Source organism: Nannobrachium achirus (genome assembly GCF_963921795.1).
Source record: "Nannobrachium achirus genome assembly, chromosome: 15".
NCBI classification, from domain to species: Eukaryota; Metazoa; Chordata; class Actinopteri; order Myctophiformes; family Myctophidae; genus Nannobrachium; species Nannobrachium achirus.
The window spans coordinates 25802340-25820299 of NC_137822.1; the positions used below are offsets into that span (position 1 = coordinate 25802340).

Here is a 17960-nt window from a genome sequence, read left to right on the forward strand (position 1 = left end):
CTAGTTTATCAGTGTGATGTTTGTTTTTTAATTGCCTCTTAATCTTTCCTGGGTTTAAGCTTCCGTGTGCCAGAATCACAGAGCAGAGTAAACAAGGATGATGCCTTTCATAACATGGCAGGTGAATCCATATGTAAAAGATTGGTGGTTTCTCACTTGCGTTCGAGGTTGACGATACTTGTGAGGTATCAGGTGTGGTACTTTTAGATGGATCTTGTCGTTCCCAATGTTATTGTGGTATCGTAGTAAAAATAGGGTGTGTATCCTGGATGCATCTATACTGGGCTTACTGGGTCCTTTCAGATAGTTATTTGTCATATAAGCATGACTCTGTAGTGTTCAACATTACTGGCCAATATTGAGTTAGATTATTTAGCTTTACCTAATAAGCCGTTTGCCCTGTAAAGCTCTTGAAGCTGTCAATTAGCAGCGTAGGTTATCTGTTCTTTTCAGCCTTTAGCTTTGAGCGTCATTATTTCATTTCAGTACGATGAATGGAAAGTGACTTAGCCTACTCAAAAAGCCCAAATGCTCTTGTTTTCTTTTTCCATTAGTCTGAGTGCCTTTTCTGAGTGCTTTTTTATAATTGATGTTAGTATGTTTTAGTTGTTCAGTGTGGCCTTACCTCTGAATGCACTGGATATGATGTTCTTGTTTATTACATCTACAGTAGCTGTTGCATGTACGGTTGTTTGTTGTGTCTTGCAGATTTGCCATAAAGCAATGGTTTGGCTATGATTAGAGATGTCAGTACAAGCATGTACTCCATTGTGAAACTGGGTCGTGAGAAGGGGGGAGACATACAGGCCTCGCACATCACCTCATTTTCTGCTACAAGCATGCACTTGCACTATTCTCTCAGCACCTATAGAGTAGAATCTCAATCCCCCGACCGTATCCAGCCCCCATGTAGCTACATAGACACACATTTATTTCCTCCCCTCTCTCATCTTTCCTCCCTTTACCTCAATCAATTCCGTCGCTACATATATCTCTTGCTCTCATATAAGACGTTTGTTTGATTAATTATTTGTAGTTATTAGAGGAAGAAGAGGTGGAGGAAAGGAAACGCTAAAGGAAGAAGGATTATATAACTTGGTTTGAGATCTGCTGATCGTACAGTGATGGAAAACGTACTGTAATAAAAAAAGGAATCTGGAGACTATATTACCGGGGGAAGTGGATACTTATTTCTAGAGTGTGTTTTTAGATGCCCATTCACCCCATGTTGCAGGATTTACATAGGCTTCAGCTCACCCTATATATAAGAACAACCGCCATAACAAAATGAATCTAACATCTGCCTAATGATAAGGCTGTTTCATCTCTGCTCCATGTTTGATATGTGATCATGACCATGAAGACCATGAAGACAGGAGACTTTATCTCAAGGGCAAGTATGGGGCTGTAATTCCAGGGCTTTAGTAAGATACATTATTCAATGAATGTCATATTATTACTATTGTGTGGCTAGCTGTCAATAAGGCACCGTCCATACAAATAGAATTTTAGGTGAATCCGCATATATACACATTTGACCTTTCAGCCACACGGAGCCTGCGTTTTGGGTGCCCGAATATTTCATCTTTGAAACCGGCTCCCAGAGTGAATAAATCTGAAGACGCCGCCCTCGCGTCTCCGTCTGTACAACCGAATACGCATATTTCCTGAAAAACCAACAACATCGCGCTGTCTCTTTTTTGGTGCTTTGTGGCAGTTTTACAGTTCCTCTCACAGGACTGGCATACTGTATAGGCCTATAGAGTGGTTTTGTTGCGTTCTCAAACTTCTCAGTGGTTTACCATGTGGACACACGGGACACACACACACATCTCTTGAGACGATTCTGCATGTACGGTAAACGCTTTGAAAATGACTCAGTGAATCCTCTTTGTGTGTACGTAGCCTAAGAGGGTCGGTCTGTGTTTGTTTTGTGAGAGTGTGTGAGTCCAGAGCTAATTTCACACACCGCTGGCTTTTATATATTTTTGGAAATATATAGAGCTATTTCAACAGGGCTGAAATTCTGAGAACTTGCCCAATTTTGAAGTCATACAGTATGCGTCACAGACGACTGACGTCACAGAAGTAGCCACAGTTAGGTCTGAAATCCACATTGGAGCCACACCGTTCCCATGTGGATCCTGAGATCAACACGATTCGATCTTTAGAGAGAAACATTCCAAATCTGAGGTTATTACAAATTACACTATTGTTCTGCTATAATGAGCCATTCACAGGAGTCTGTTCTGTCATAGTAGTACTGTAAGTGGAAACTGGGACAGTGTGTCACATCCCCTCCAGCCAAACAGGAGAGGAGGGATAGAGAAAATCCTCAATGTAATCATGCACCAGCACCATCTAGGACCTGCAGCAATGTTCATTGTCTTAACCAGGATAAACATAATTTTCTTGTAGTGAAACCATAATCCATTGACAATGATCTCTGATATTGTTCATAACGTTAGGTATTCATGCTTACAAGTCAAGATACAGTAATGTAGCAAAATATATGTGGGTGGTAAACTATGACAACATCCAGTCAGTCGGTCAACAAACACAAAATGAGAACAATGATATAAGAATCAAGAATAGTTTGGTTTGCGTGGAAAAAAATAAAAACGAAAAACACACCACTGGAGCTGGGCTGTTTAGGATTGCAGCACTTGTGCCTGTACCAGCTGTCTCTCCATCTGGCCAACCGGTCATTGCCCCACTACGTCAGACCATCACAAATCACCGCCACGTCTCTCCACAGCGTGTGGAGTAGTCGGGACAGAAAATCAATGGCCTCTCCTGGGATCTTCCATCAGCCCAAATATCTGGAGCTTGATGGCGGAGGGGAAAGGAGAAGTTGGGGGGGTGGGGGGTGGAGGGGTGAGCGGGTGGGGTGACAGGGCTATGCTGGTTGTGTCAGGACTAATAGGAGGGATCTGGTTGTTTCTAAATGGTGTGTGTGTGTGTGTGCTGTGGTTGGGAACAGAGTTGTTTGTAAAGGCGGCACGGCAGAGACGAGGGCGGGGGTTTGAGATGAAATAGTGTTGGAAGAGAAGTGATGGAGAGAAGTTGTGTGAAGAGAAGGAAGATGGAAGGAGCATAAGCTAGCACTGACTCAAGATGAGAAGAAGGAAAAAGTGCAGGGCAGATGGTGTAAAAGTGAGGAACAGACTGGAGTAGTGAGGGTTGAAGTGGGTAGAGAGCAAAAGGGAAGCAGCGTGGACTGATAAGCTTGCAGCTTAGAAAGACATGTATTTTGAATTCAGTCTAACATATTATTTTAAATGAGCGCAGTGACTCATGAAAGTGATATCAAATGGAAATGTCTTCAACAAACCATTTAACATTCACCACTAAAATGGACTGAAGATATGATTGCCTGGCTACAGTTGCAGCTTGCAGGATTGTGTGCAAACATTACTTGGTATGCAAAGTTCGCCAGCCATGCTCCTGAATTATTCCATCGCATTTTTGTCATTACCTTCTTTTTGCTACTAGTCTTTCTCATTTTATTTTCAGGTTTTTGCTTCCATTTCATATGGCCCTGGTTCTATTTACTTACATAAATAATCACATTGCTCCTCAGTTCATCAGCAGGTACTTTTGTTCTTACACACCACTGACATCATTCTCCTTGGCTTTTTGCTTTCAATCCATTAATCAATCCATAAATCTATTCTATAAATCAATTATTTTATCCATGCATCCAGAAATCCATCAAACAATCTATATTGTCCATTTGTCCTTGAGGTGGTTGATTGAGAGTACCTCTTTCCACTGACTGGCTTTGAGCAGCAAAAAATAAATAAATAAAACGAAAAGAAAAGAAAAAGGAAATGGGTAATGTCCAAAAGTTAAAGTTGAACTGAAAAAGGTTGTAGCTCCATTAGTTCTGGGTTTGAAAACATAAAATAAATAAGACTTGCATATAAATCAGAATAGAGGCAGCAGCAAAAAAAGAAATAATAATAATCTGGGCTCTGAGACAAGGATTCACTGTGACTCATTGAAGGTATTTTCAACAGAAATGTAACATGTAGCTCTCTCTCTCTCTCTCTCTCTCTCTCTCTCTCTCTCTCTCTCTCTCTCTCTCTGTCTCTCTGTCTCTCTCTCTCTCTCTGTCTCTCTCTCTTTCTCTCTCTCTCTCTCAGTTTCATCAGTGGATGGCAGGGTGATCCTAGAGGGCCTGCAGAGGTATGGTCCCATGCCCATCTACCTGCCTGTCAGCTACCAGATCGTCAATGCCGAGTCTGCCTTCTTCCTGCAGGAGGCCAACCAAGACCTGATGAGGAACTCCAGCCTACAGGCCCGCACAGAGTCCTTCTTCATTCACCAGGCGCGTCAGATGCCCTTTGTTAACGCCAGCTATGGGCCCCTGTCTGTCCAGCAGCCTTTACCTCTAGACCTTTTACAGACCTCGCCAGGGCCCTTCAATGTGCCACCATCGCCATCCTCCGCGTCGTCGCCTTCATCGCCTCTCTTTACGTTCAACTGGAAGGTCCATACCTACATCATCAGCGAGAGGGTCCACCCCAGCTGGCCCAAGGTCCAGGTCTTGTTCTATGTTGCGGGAAGGGATTGGGACGACTACAGTGCCATCCACAAGCTGCCCTGTGTCAGGATGTTTGCCTTTCATGAGACACAGGAAGTGCGCGGTACGTGCAGGCTAAAAGGTGAACTGGGGATATGTGTGGCTGAACTGGAGCCCCTGGCCAGCTGGTTCAGCCCCCCCACCGTGAGACCGGGCAGGCAGAGGGCGTCCGAGCAGGCCCAGGGTACTCCAGTGGAACTATACTACATGGTGCAATCTTCGGAAAACGGGGACTGCAGTTCAGAGGACTCACGAAAGGGTAGCTCCATACATGCTGAGCAGCAGGGGCCCATGGGCTATTTTGCAGGGCCTACGCCCATGCAGCGTATTGGGAGTGTGAGGCTTTTCCAGCCTCTGTCAGAGCTGAGACTGGACAACAACTTTGTGGTGATGGTCCCTTCCAAACCCATCCGGCAAAGAGAGACCATCTCAACATTTCTTGCCCTTTCTGCTCTTTCTCCTGTGCAAATCTTCACTCTCAGGTGAGTATACCTATTAGTGGAGGCAGTAAGGCCGAAAAATAAGCTGTTAACTTCAAGTCATGATGCAAAGGTGCCCTTTGGTATGGAAGTACCTTAGGGCCGTTGGAAAGAATTTATCCAAAGAGACAAGTTAGATCACCCTTCATTTTCTTTTTATAGCCATTTTAAAAATGGCCGCCAACAATAAACCAAGTCTGATGTAATAGTGGTTTATTGTTGGCGGCCATTTTTAAAATGGCTATAGATAATGTTATGATAAGATGTTAAAACGTATTCTTTTTCATGAAATTTGCATATTATACCCCCGCTGTCATGTTAATTAGTGAAGTATTGGGTTTTTTGCATTGAAACCTGTTTAGTTGAATTCCTAGACCCCAACAATGTACACTTTGACACCAATATTATTATTTTAGCTCTAACAGAAGCAAAGTTGGGGTCTGGTGTAATAGTGGTTTATTGTTGGCGGCCATTTTTAAAATGGCTATAGATAGAAAATGAAGGGTGATCTAAATTGTCTCTTTGGATACATTGTTTCCTATGGCCCCAAGGTACTTCCATACCAAAGGAAAAGTGAATCAAAGTTTAGGGGGAGGGGTGGGGGGGTAGGTTACCCTGTTAAAACGTGTTATTTTTCATGAAATTTGCATATTTTACCCCCCGCTGTCATGTTAATCAGTGAAGTATTGGGTTTTTTGCATTGAAACCTGTTTAGTTGAATTCCTAGACCCCAACAATGTACACTTTGACACCAATATTATTATTTTAGCTCTAACAGAAGCAAAGTTGGGGTCTGGTGTAATAGTGGTTTATTGTTGGCGGCCATTTTTAAAATGGCTATAGATAGAAAATGAAGGGTGATCTAAATTGTCTCTTTGGATACATTGTTTCCTATGGCCCCAAGGTACTTCCATACCAAAGGAAAAGTGAATCAAAGTTTAGGGGGAGGGGTGGGGGGGTAGGTTACCCTGTTAAAACGTGTTATTTTTCATGAAATTTGCATATTTTACCCCCCGCTGTCATGTTAATCAGTGAAGTATTGGGTTTTTTGCATTGAAACCTGTTTAGTTGAATTCCTAGACCCCAACAATGTACACTTTGACACCAATATTATTATTTTAGCTCTAACAGAAGCAAAGTTGGGGTCTGGTGTAATAGTGGTTTATTGTTGGCGGCCATTTTTAAAATGGCTATAGATAGAAAATGAAGGGTGATCTAAATTGTCTCTTTGGATACATTGTTTCCTATGGCCCCAAGGTACTTCCATACCAAAGGAAAAGTGAATCAAAGTTTAGGGGGAGGGGTGGGGGGGTAGGTTACCCTGTTAAAACGTGTTATTTTTCATGAAATTTGCATATTTTACCCCCCGCTGTCATGTTAATCAGTGAAGTATTGGGTTTTTTGCATTGAAACCTGTTTAGTTGAATTCCTAGACCCCAACAATGTACACTTTGACACCAATATTATTATTTTAGCTCTAACAGAAGCAAAGTTGGGGTCTGGTGTAATAGTGGTTTATTGTTGGCGGCCATTTTTAAAATGGCTATAGATAGAAAATGAAGGGTGATCTAAATTGTCTCTTTGGATACATTGTTTCCTATGGCCCCAAGGTACTTCCATACCAAAGGAAAAGTGAATCAAAGTTTAGGGGGAGGGGTGGGGGGGTAGGTTACCCTGTTAAAACGTGTTATTTTTCATGAAATTTGCATATTTTACCCCCCGCTGTCATGTTAATCAGTGAAGTATTGGGTTTTTTGCATTGAAACCTGTTTAGTTGAATTCCTAGACCCCAACAATGTACACTTTGACACCAATATTATTATTTTAGCTCTAACAGAAGCAAAGTTGGGGTCTGGTGTAATAGTGGTTTATTGTTGGCGGCCATTTTTAAAATGGCTATAGATAGAAAATGAAGGGTGATCTAAATTGTCTCTTTGGATACATTGTTTCCTATGGCCCCAAGGTACTTCCATACCAAAGGAAAAGTGAATCAAAGTTTAGGGGGAGGGGTGGGGGGGTAGGTTACCCTGTTAAAACGTGTTATTTTTCATGAAATTTGCATATTTTACCCCCCGCTGTCATGTTAATCAGTGAAGTATTGGGTTTTTTGCATTGAAACCTGTTTAGTTGAATTCCTAGACCCCAACAATGTACACCTTGACACCAATATTATTATTTTAGCTCTAACAGAAGCAAAGTTGGGGTCTGGTGTAATAGTGGTTTATTGTTGGCGGCCATTTTTAAAATGGCTATAGATAGAAAATGAAGGGTGATCTAAATTGTCTCTTTGGATACATTGTTTCCTATGGCCCCAAGGTACTTCCATACCAAAGGAAAAGTGAATCAAAGTTTAGGGGGAGGGGTGGGGGGTAGGTTACCCTGTTAAAACGTGTTATTTTTCATGAAATTTGCATATTTTACCCCCCGCTGTCATGTTAATCAGTGAAGTATTGGGTTTTTTGCTTTGAAACCTATTTAATTGAACTCCTAGACCCCAAAAATGTACACTTTGACACCAATATTATTATTATAGCTCTAACAGAAGCAAAGATATGGGGTCTGGTGTAATAGTGGTTTATTGTTGGCGGCCATTTTTTAAATGGCTATAAAAAGAAAATGAAGGGTGATCTAACTTGTCTCTTTGGATAAATTCTTTCCAATGGCCCTAAGGTACTTCCATACCAAAGGGGACCTTTGCATCATGACTTGAAGTAAAATGTGTCTTACTGCCTCCACTATATACTTGAGACCACACAGGGATAAAATGATCCTTCAGTTTGCCAGCTCTACTAGCAGTGCTGTCACTGTCATGGAATTTTAGTTGATGCATTGTTCAAAATTATCATGCTAATAATTGTGATTAATGCTTCTAATTGTGTATAATTGGCATTGAACATTGGCAGCGCCGGCGGGCCATATACGCAGACTACGCACTCTGCGTAGGGCCCCCGCCGGTCAAAAGGCCCCCCACCGCCCCCTCCTCAGCAGAAAATAACTACTGCTGCATTGTTAATCGTTTTCAAACCGAAATCGCGATGCGAATTAGCGAATCGCAAAGGCCAAGTACTGTAGACTTCCCAAGCAATATGGAGAAGTTTTAATTTTTAAAATCCCTTCATAATTGACTAAGCAACGATCAAATCAAACTGTGGTGACTTTCTTTGCTTCCGCGCATCTCCACACCGCTGAAAAAGAAAGTGATGTTTTGGCACAGTGGCCACTTTGCAGGAGCGTGGGAACAGCATGGGAACTAGGGGTGCTGCAGGTGTTCCAGCACCCCTATGGGGAAGATTTCATTTTTTATTTAAATAAGAAAAGAACAAATCAAACATAGCAAAAATAAGTTGCCTGTTGTTGTTGTTTTTTATTTATTCATTTATATTATATATATATAATATTTCCATTATAAAATGGATTAAAAAAACGATAAAAAATATTAGGCCTATTATTTTTTCGCGGGAAGGCCCAATAGCAGAATCATGCTTAGGGCCCCCATGGGCCCAGAAACGGCTCTGAACATTGGTAAACTAAAATTGAGAATAACCTCACCTCTCCATCCATATGCGCTGCAAGGGTGCTCATGAACACTGTTGTACTTCACTGTTGTACTGCGTGAACATGGAAATAATGATGGAAATATGTCACTTTCTGTTCATTTGATCATGAGTTAACAGACCAGATTTTATGGTGTACCTAGCGGTATATCAATTTGTCAGTTATCTGTGTAGCGCTATGCTCAGTAGGTTATCATTATCTCAAGAGGGCCTTGGCGATTGTGAGTCATTCTGGAATGATTCACTGTCTGTATCATTAATTCAATTTACTGCTCCTCTGTTTTTGAAAGTACCTTATGCTGCAGTCCTATCGAATATGTTTCCTTTTTATTTTTCTTAATAGTCTGGTCATCCTATTTCATATCTAGAATATTAAGATGACCTTTGGACCAATATCTACGAACAAAAAGGGGCCTCCAGGGGCCAATGAATATTGTTTCATGAAGATTATTCATCTGCCCCTAGCACATAATGCAGACTCAAGTTTTTATGAAACTTTGCAGTAATGTAGAGGGTCATTTCGGGATTCCTATCCCCGGTGTCAATGAGTGTGATTCTTATCCCCTAATTGCTTCCCGGTGTGCTAAATATGACCAACAGCTGGGTCAATCTGAAAAGTAGTTTCCCCTGTTGGAATAATTTATGGTCTTAATTATTATTATTATTATAAACAGCACCATGATCTTCTTACAGTGGCAGAAGGACACCCCCGACATCCACTGTCGGAATATGTAGCGGACTAACCACACATTGTCGCTATGGTGACAACATATATGAATCTAATTAGAATACTTACACTCCATCTAGAAAGATGATGTAAAAACAATTGCAAACATTGGTCATGATTAACTGACTTTGTGACACGATTTTGAAATCTGCATTATAAGCAACACAATACAGAGATACATTACAATATCCACACTCCCTCAGCACTCTGCTGAGAATTCTCTTTAGTTAATTTCATGGGGTGCTTTGTCTCAAGTTCAATCTATTGTGTTTCTTTGGCTTATTGTGCTTTATTACGCTTTTTGCATATTGCCTTGCATTCCATGGCCCCTGCATCACTGCTTGCAGCTATATTTGACATGGTTTTGGTTCCTTTGATGTATGTAATCCATCATTGTCAAAACAAGTTAGAGAATACATCAAAAAGCTTTATAGCAGATGAAGAGGGAAATATAGTATCATTCCTCTTTTTCTCGCTTGTGAAATTTGCCATAGCGTGAATTTACTGGACTACCCATATCAGCGGTTTCCAAAGAGTGCCATAAGACGAGTCCATGGTGTGTGTGCCTTAAAATTTTGTAACAACTGTACATTATTATTGCAATATATACAACTACTACTTAATTTGCAATATCGGTAATTTGTGCGCACTCATTTCCCAATACAGAAACTTGTGTGCAATGCTTTGTGAGCGTACAGATTGGCCAGTTTAACTAAGAATGCAAGTGTGCCTTCTTCTTCTTTCATGTATCATCGTCCTTGATGATTGGTTGACAACATTTTATTTCACAAGATTTCTTGTTTCTAAGGGAAGCCTTGAGATTTTGACTTGCTCATTGGTGTGCCTTGTCACGAAAAGTTTGAAAACCACTGCAATAGCTAACATGTCATACTAATCTGCCTTGGTGTGTCTACTTTAATGCAGTGCAATATTTGTATTTTCTATCTTTTATATTTAAGTATTGTATTGTGGGGAGTTTTGAGTGACAGTGATGGTTCATGTTAAGTTGTCAAGTTGCTTTTACTTGGTGACTAAATACTCATTTGTTTGCCATTTGTTCAGTGATGCTGTGAAACAATTCATCACAGTGGCAAATTTGACGATGTATCCTCTAATGAGCATTTGTTTGGAAAAGTCTTTCCAGCATTGTCACTTGTCTTGTTAGGACCTGTATTTACTCTAAAAACAAGTTGTTTGTGACTGGGATTTACAAGTTAGACAGGTAGAGACAGATGCTGAGATTATGGACATTTCAAAAACAAACTGTTCATTAAGAGAAACAGTAGGTTATTTAATGGCTTCTCCTGTCAGAAGCCCTCTTCCCATGCTGTCACTGCATGGAGAGCTATTCATATTTGACTTGATAGTATACCGGTATGCCCTATTATGTATTGTGTTGTTAATGTTTTGTATTAATGTTTTTATGTTCTCATGTTTTTAATTGTGGCAGTCCCTCGTCAGCAGACACAGTTGTTATTGATTCATTCAGCCCTGAGTATCCATTTGATTGAGACAAAGTGACTGAAATGTCACCATGTTGTGTCATGCAAATGAAGATGTAAGGAATCAGTATTTTCCGCTTGGCTACCTTTTATGCATGAGATCTAGATCACAGCATATGAAGCAGTTAGCAGCCTTAAAGTGGGGCTGTGACAGAGAGTCTTGGCAATTTGTCGACCATGGGTGAGCAGGAAATCTGCCAGAAGACCTCATTGGTTTTTCACTCACTCCAGTGATGATGGACTCCCAGTTTGTATTTGATGTGTGCGTTTATCGCATTTGACAGTTTGTGACAGAATTGTAACTTTTCTTAAAGGGGTATTCCACTTTCAAAAAAAAAACTTTTGGTCATTTTATCGTCTAATCAGGCTTTTATGGACACCCTGATCAGTTTTTAATTTGCTTGATTCAATATTTAGATATTTGATGTAAATGTTATCAGGCCCTCCAGGCCCAGTTCCTCTCCACATACACACCCATTGTAACTTCAAATTCAAATTTTAACCATGATAGATTAATTAAAAACACCCATTATTTTTTCTGGTGACTCATACTACCCTCCTAATACGTGAGCAGGCCGTGTTTTTTCAATAACTTTTTTCATTTATTTTTAATAATTATTTGGGAAAATGGAAAAATACCTCATCAGCAACCAAAACCATGAGACCTAAAAGTGCTTAAGAATTACAAGCTGCCTCCACATTGTTGTTTTATCTCCTGTTAATACTGCTGTTGACCTTTGAAAGACCCTTTACAGGTGGTTATAACCGCTTGATTTCAACTCATTAGCTTTTCAACTCATTATCTGAATCCCAGTGGCTGGTGTGTGTGTGTGTGTGTGTGTGTGTGTGTGTGTGTGTGTGTGTGTGTGTGTGTGTGTGTGTGTGTGTGTGTGTGTGTGTGTGTGTGTGTGTGTGTGTGCGCGCGCGTGCGCGCGTGTACGCGCATACCGGTACGTGCGTGCATGCGTACATGCGTGTATGAACTATGAAGAGAAGAGAAAGAGAGTGCCCTGTCCTCTTCCTTTCTATCTTTACTATATTAATTACGTATATTATGTCTCAAGTGCTCTCTTTTGATCTCTATCTCTGTGTATACTGCATAGCATGTAAGCCTTCATTCGTCAATGTACTGTGTGTGTGTGTGTGTGTGTGTGTGTGTGTGTGTGTGTGTGTGTGTGTGTGTGTGTGTGTGTGTGTGTGTGTGTGTGTGTGTGTGCATGCATGTGTGTGCGCGCGCTTGTGTGTGTGTGTCTGTGCGTGCGTGCAGTGTGCATGTGCATGTGTGCGTGCGTGCATGCGTACGTGAGTGTTTGTACCCAAGCATCTAAGTACAGCTTAGCTTATAAGATGCTCTTGGGGTTTGCTAGTCTCCCGGTGGCCAAGGCATCATTATCTATTTATGTTCCCTGGAGTAACCCCCCTTCTCCATCTTACTATGTGTCCCCGCTCCTCCCTTTCCTCCACCACAGTCTTAACTTGTGACAAAAGGCTACTGAAAATCTCTCTGGACAGCCTTTCCTCGTGCACATGCCTTGGTTCTGTCACCTGTGATCTGTGCTGGATGTGCTGCATGTGTGTTTAGTATCTCTCCAACCACTTATTTCCCAGCATAGTTATGTGCATTTTTGAGCAATGCAAAGCTAGTTTATAACCACTTCCTTCTCTCAACTACTGCAGTGGTGGGCACACTTTTACAAAACATCCAGATAGCTTTAAAAAAAAAAAAAAAAAGAAAGAAATCCCACCAGATATTGCTGATGAATAACAGGCAACAGATGCTTGTGAGATGTGATTGCTTTTGAAAGCTGGTAGATCATTTTGATATCTTTACTTTTGTAAAGGAAAAAGCTTTGCACATCTAGAATACGATATGACAGTACATTAAGCAACGTTCAGCATGTCATTGTTTGTTGCTATGGTAATTGTGTGGCAGCTTTGTAAACAGGTGATAAAGGGACACATCTACCATACAGTATCTGGAATGGTGGGGAAAATGTTACCATACATCAATAGATTCCGCATGCTGTAATGAAAGCATAGTCATTATCTCTTCTATTAGTTGTTTGACACTATAGAATTTGACCATTACTGTACTGTAGATACAGGGGCGGGAGCCAGGATTATATCAATACAGTTAAATGGAAGATAATTATATCAGGTCTCTATCTAAAGCTAAAATATATGGAAGCTAATGTGATAATTGAAATGCAATTAATGTTTTAATTTCATCCAGTGGGTATACGCATGCATGTGCGCATTTGTGCAGACATCTCTGCATGAATGTAGATAGACCATATATATTTTTAATCCAGAGGGAAATTCAGTTGAATATATACATATCAAACTACTGCTTCTTGCATGCACACACAGACAGATACATGCTGTACTGCAGGCTGGAACCGTGCTGAAACAGAAGCCATAGACTAAAAAAGACTGGGTCCAATAACAGCATGGCTTCATGTGGCAGGTTATGATGAATCTGTGACTTATGACTCTGTTTTTGGACAAAGTTTTCAGCCTCATTCACTTCCTGAAAGGGGCTAGCCGATGTCCAAATGTGGTCATAATATGATTTATATTTTCCACCCCACATTTCTTTGTTCATATACATTTGTGACCAAATATTGGAGAACATTGGGATTCTGCCTTAGTCTGTACAAGAAATTTGGTGGGATTAGAAGGAAGGCCACATGGAAATATGGAAGTTCATTACAATAACCCCCCCCCCCCCCCCCTCCACACGCACACGCACATGCATGCACGCACACACACACGCACGCACACCGAACTGAACTGAATGTCACAAAGCACTTCAGCACCATGGACAGTGTCAATAATGATCAAAAGGAAAGAAACAAATGGCTAGAGCAACAAAGTCAATGGATACAAATGACGTCCAGTAACTCTCCTTTCTCCAATATCTGTCTTTCAATTCAAAAAGGCAATGAATAAAAACTAAGTAAGTAATTGACCTAAAAACCTGATGTTCCTTTTTGGGATCTAGTGGTGAGGGTCGCTGATGATCACTCTACGCAGGCTGTACGCAGCTCCTTCATGATCCAATTCACAAGCTTTCACATGACAATCAACCCCTTACATGTGGAAGTTTACACTTCCCTAGAAGGAACCATCCCAATTCATAGTCAAATCACTAAGTCCAGTATTTCTCTTCAGATGTGCCATAGAGATGAGATGATATCATAGCGATCCACATGTCTAAAGCAGTGGTTCTCAACCTTTTCAGGCCGCACCCCCAATATAATCCTATTTGAACTGGGTTCCCCCCCATCCTGACGAGCACTAAGAGTTGAGGCATTACATTTTGTATAACACGGTGTGAGCATGTAGATCTGCTATTTTCACAATTGCTGCCTCTAATATTTGACAATTTGGCCAGTGTTTAATTTGTCATTTTAGAGGTATTTAAATGTCCTTAAATTGTCACTTTTTCCTATCTTCTCTCATGGCTGCCAACTCAGCTTGGTGACTGTCATTCAAGGTTGCAATCTTTTCCTATAACTGCGCTTCCTCTTCCGTTCTCATGGCCAGGGACGTGCAGAGAATGTTAGAGAGGCAGGGGCTGAAATTTCTAAAAGGGCCTTTTGGTGAAAATATCGAAAATAGCTCATGCCCCCTTTGATGTCTGTGTGCATGTGCCTGCTCCTGGCCAATAAGAAGGTTAAATGGCTTTCTCTGTTGATTGTGCATTGTGGATGGATCCTAGACTAGAGGATCTTATCTTGGCAGTTTGAATAATAAATTGAAAATGGTTAGTCCATGTGATTTGACATTTTTATCTGCATTAAAAGCAAACGCAGTATTAATCTAATTAAACTCTCCGCTCTTTTTCACCATGTGCTTACCTGGGTTTGTCTCTTGACTCTCTTTTACCCCTCTTATTTTAACTCTTTCTATAAAATCTATTAAGGCATTAAAATCTTTTCAGGCATTTTACCAGTTTCCCTTATTTCACGTACTTTCAACTGCTCACTGGAATAGATTGTTCTCCTTTTTCCCAGACTGCTTTTATATGTAGCCTAATGCCTCTCACACATAACTACCATTTCATAATACATAAACTGCAGTTTCAACACATCACCTGCGCACACGTTTAAAGTAAATTGATAAATGGCACATTTATATAGTGCCCTTTATTGTGCAATACATTCATTCACCCATTGACGGTAGAGGCAGGAGTAGCCAGGGATCGAACTGGGAACCTTCAGAATCCCAAGCAGCCGCTCCTGAGCCACTGCATCCCAATGTATGAGATTCTTATTTCAAGGGGCTTTACTTGCCCACATTAAACAAAGGAACAAAACAACAGCATTAAAAATGATTTTCAAATGACTTTTTGAATTCTACTCCTGCTGGCCTAGTTTTGAGGTTACAATACTGTACAACATAGCCTATGTATTTAAAATGTATACAGTGGTGAAAATGCAGAAGTCACTCAACAAGTGTTTACATCATTATTTATCAAATGAATCACTTAATCCATAAAATGTTCCATCAGCACAAAACATGTATTTGTTCATTCATAGTGTAGGTGAACCGCCACACAACATACAGTACATGCTGTACAGTACATGCATACTGTAGAGCTACTGTAGGAATCAATATGTCCTTTGACAGCTGAAAATAGTTGAAATGACAGACTTCACTATAACTGCAGACAGCTATTTGTGTTGAACTGTATAGTAAAATACATATTGTTTCCAGACAAGACATATTGTCCATTTAGCACTCGCCTACGCACTGTACGCAGAGGGTTGGACTAACACTTAGTAGTCCGTCAACGTCGCTTCACAATGCTTAGTGATGTTAAACATCACTCAAACCCCTAAAAGAGAGTGATAGTGAATTGGCCATAACGAAGTTGGAGACTATTGTTCTGTGAGCGTGTGCGCCCGCCCGCCCGCCCGCCCGCACACGCCCGCCCGCACACGCCCGCACACGCCCGCCCGCACGCACGCACGCACGCACGCACGCACGCACGCACGCACGCACGCACGCACGCACGCACACACACACACACACACACACACACACACACACACACACACATGCATGGCTTTGTGGCATGCCAACTGTAAATTCATAGCATGTTTGTCATGCTAGGAATGAGCATTACCTTGCTCCTTGTCTCATTATAGCCATGGAGAGAATGCTCTAACAGGTTGGAACGGGGCTATCCAGTTACACATTCAACATGCAAATGAAAACACTGTTTCCCCCTGAGAAAATTAACAGCCGTTTCACAAGATAAATAGCCCCAGCTGCATTGTAATTTTGACTAAACAATTCTACATGTTTTCATATACGGTTGATCCCCTAGGGGCAGTGTTGCTGATGAATGCAAATTAACTATTAAATATCTGGCAGTGTGCTAAGGTGTGTGTATATTATTATACTGCACTAGCACTTCTTTTATAAGTTAAATGGTTCACTGTCAGGCCATGGAAACTGGGGATTTCAAGGGCTGCATGACTGGAAGATTTACAATATGTCATATTGCTATTATAGTACAATGCTTGCTGTGAGAGACTGAATTGCACCACTGTGTGAAGGTATTTTGCCATATCCCTTCCTGACATATACAATCTAAAGGATGAAAAGTACAATGTGAAATACTAACAGTTGATCCTTTTTGGACAATTTGTACAGGGGTCTAATTCACAAAATGATTGTGCAGATTTAGTGACTAGTTAACCCGTAGAAATAAAACTAAAATTATACACAAAGGCCCTCATTTATCAATGGAGTGTAAAAAGTAGACTATTTTCTTCGCCATTTATTTGCGTAGGGCCACGTTCAAGTCACATTTACCAAAGCTTCCTAAACAGACATAGCTGGTGTAAATGTGATCGCAGCGTTGATAAATGTGCAGGCTGAAATTTAAATAACACGCCCTTAATTATTCTCGAAACGCCCCGATTTTACGACTAGAAGAACCCGAATACGACCTAACAACGAAAGAAAAGACAATAGAAGAGAATTTACTCCGCAGTCGCTTCAAGTTCATTCCCATGTCCGCGTCCCACACAGACCACACACGCACACACACGCACGCACACACCACCAATGTGGTTCACTGTGGAACCATTATTACGGTTTATTCTGTAAAGTAAGCTTGTAGCCTACATGATTGAGTGACACCACACAGGTCATTGTCACGAATGGAATATATTAATTGAACCCAATATCGGCGACGGCGCAGGTTAGAGTGGTTACACAAAAAATAAAGCATTCATGTATTCCCCATAAACCACGGACTGCCGTGCATGCGATGTTACTGAGAGATACTGACAAGGAGGCAGTCATAATCTGAAGGTTTGAAGCGTCGGGTTTCTTAACACATAACTACATATAGGACACACTTGTATAAGTTGGATACCTCACGGTCCACGAAAAGAAGCGCCGCGCCGCTTCCGAAAATGCTTGAATCTCGCATAAGTGGCCGTATCCTGACCTATAAGCTTCTTCGGAGCCAGATTTTATCTGAATGACTGTTAAAGCACTTGTGTTAGATTGCTTCCATTTCACTAGATTTTAATTGCTTGTCATTGTAACTTGGAAATAAAACCGCAGTGCATGTCCATGATAGCCTATATAAGCTTTTACAAAATGTTATAGGCTATTTTCACAAGGATTATTTATTAATGTGTTAAATATACATTTAGGAGTGGATACATGAGTCAGATAGTTAGACAATGCTGCTCCGCATTTCTACAATGGAATAAGAGGTGTAAGATGAATCCTACACCAACTCAGAACCTGACGTGAGATTTGATCCTACGCCAAAGTCACGTTGAAATGATAAATGCAGAGACTTGCCTAAATTTCGGTGTACGCCAAAATGTTGATCCAAAACTGCCAAGCCTTGCCAGTGCTCTCTCGAATCTTGGTATATGTATACCGGTATATGTAATTTTGTATATGTAAATGTACAGTATATGGAGTTTGTCTGCTCATTTGTCCTGTATGAGTTCTCTCTCATGATTGGATAAAATTGGTATCCCCACCTGAAAGCTATTTAACACTTATTTTTAACCAAGAATATAACTTAGACCCTCTTTAAATTGCAGATGGTTGAGTCCATTGGCCATT

General features: G+C 40.9%; 1 protein-coding gene across 1 annotated transcript in view; it reads left to right on the plus strand.

Annotated features, from left to right (window-relative positions):
- LOC308299728 (transmembrane protein 132C) overlaps positions 1 to 17960 on the plus strand; it is a gene marked incomplete at both ends in the record, with an annotated part of 240674 nt that overhangs the window by 74673 nt on the left and 148041 nt on the right. Inside the window, one exon of the mRNA XM_080743518.1 lies at positions 4149 to 5070. Coding sequence (XP_080599644.1) covers positions 4149 to 5070 — 922 coding nt within the window. The remainder of the gene's footprint in view (positions 1 to 4148; positions 5071 to 17960) is intronic.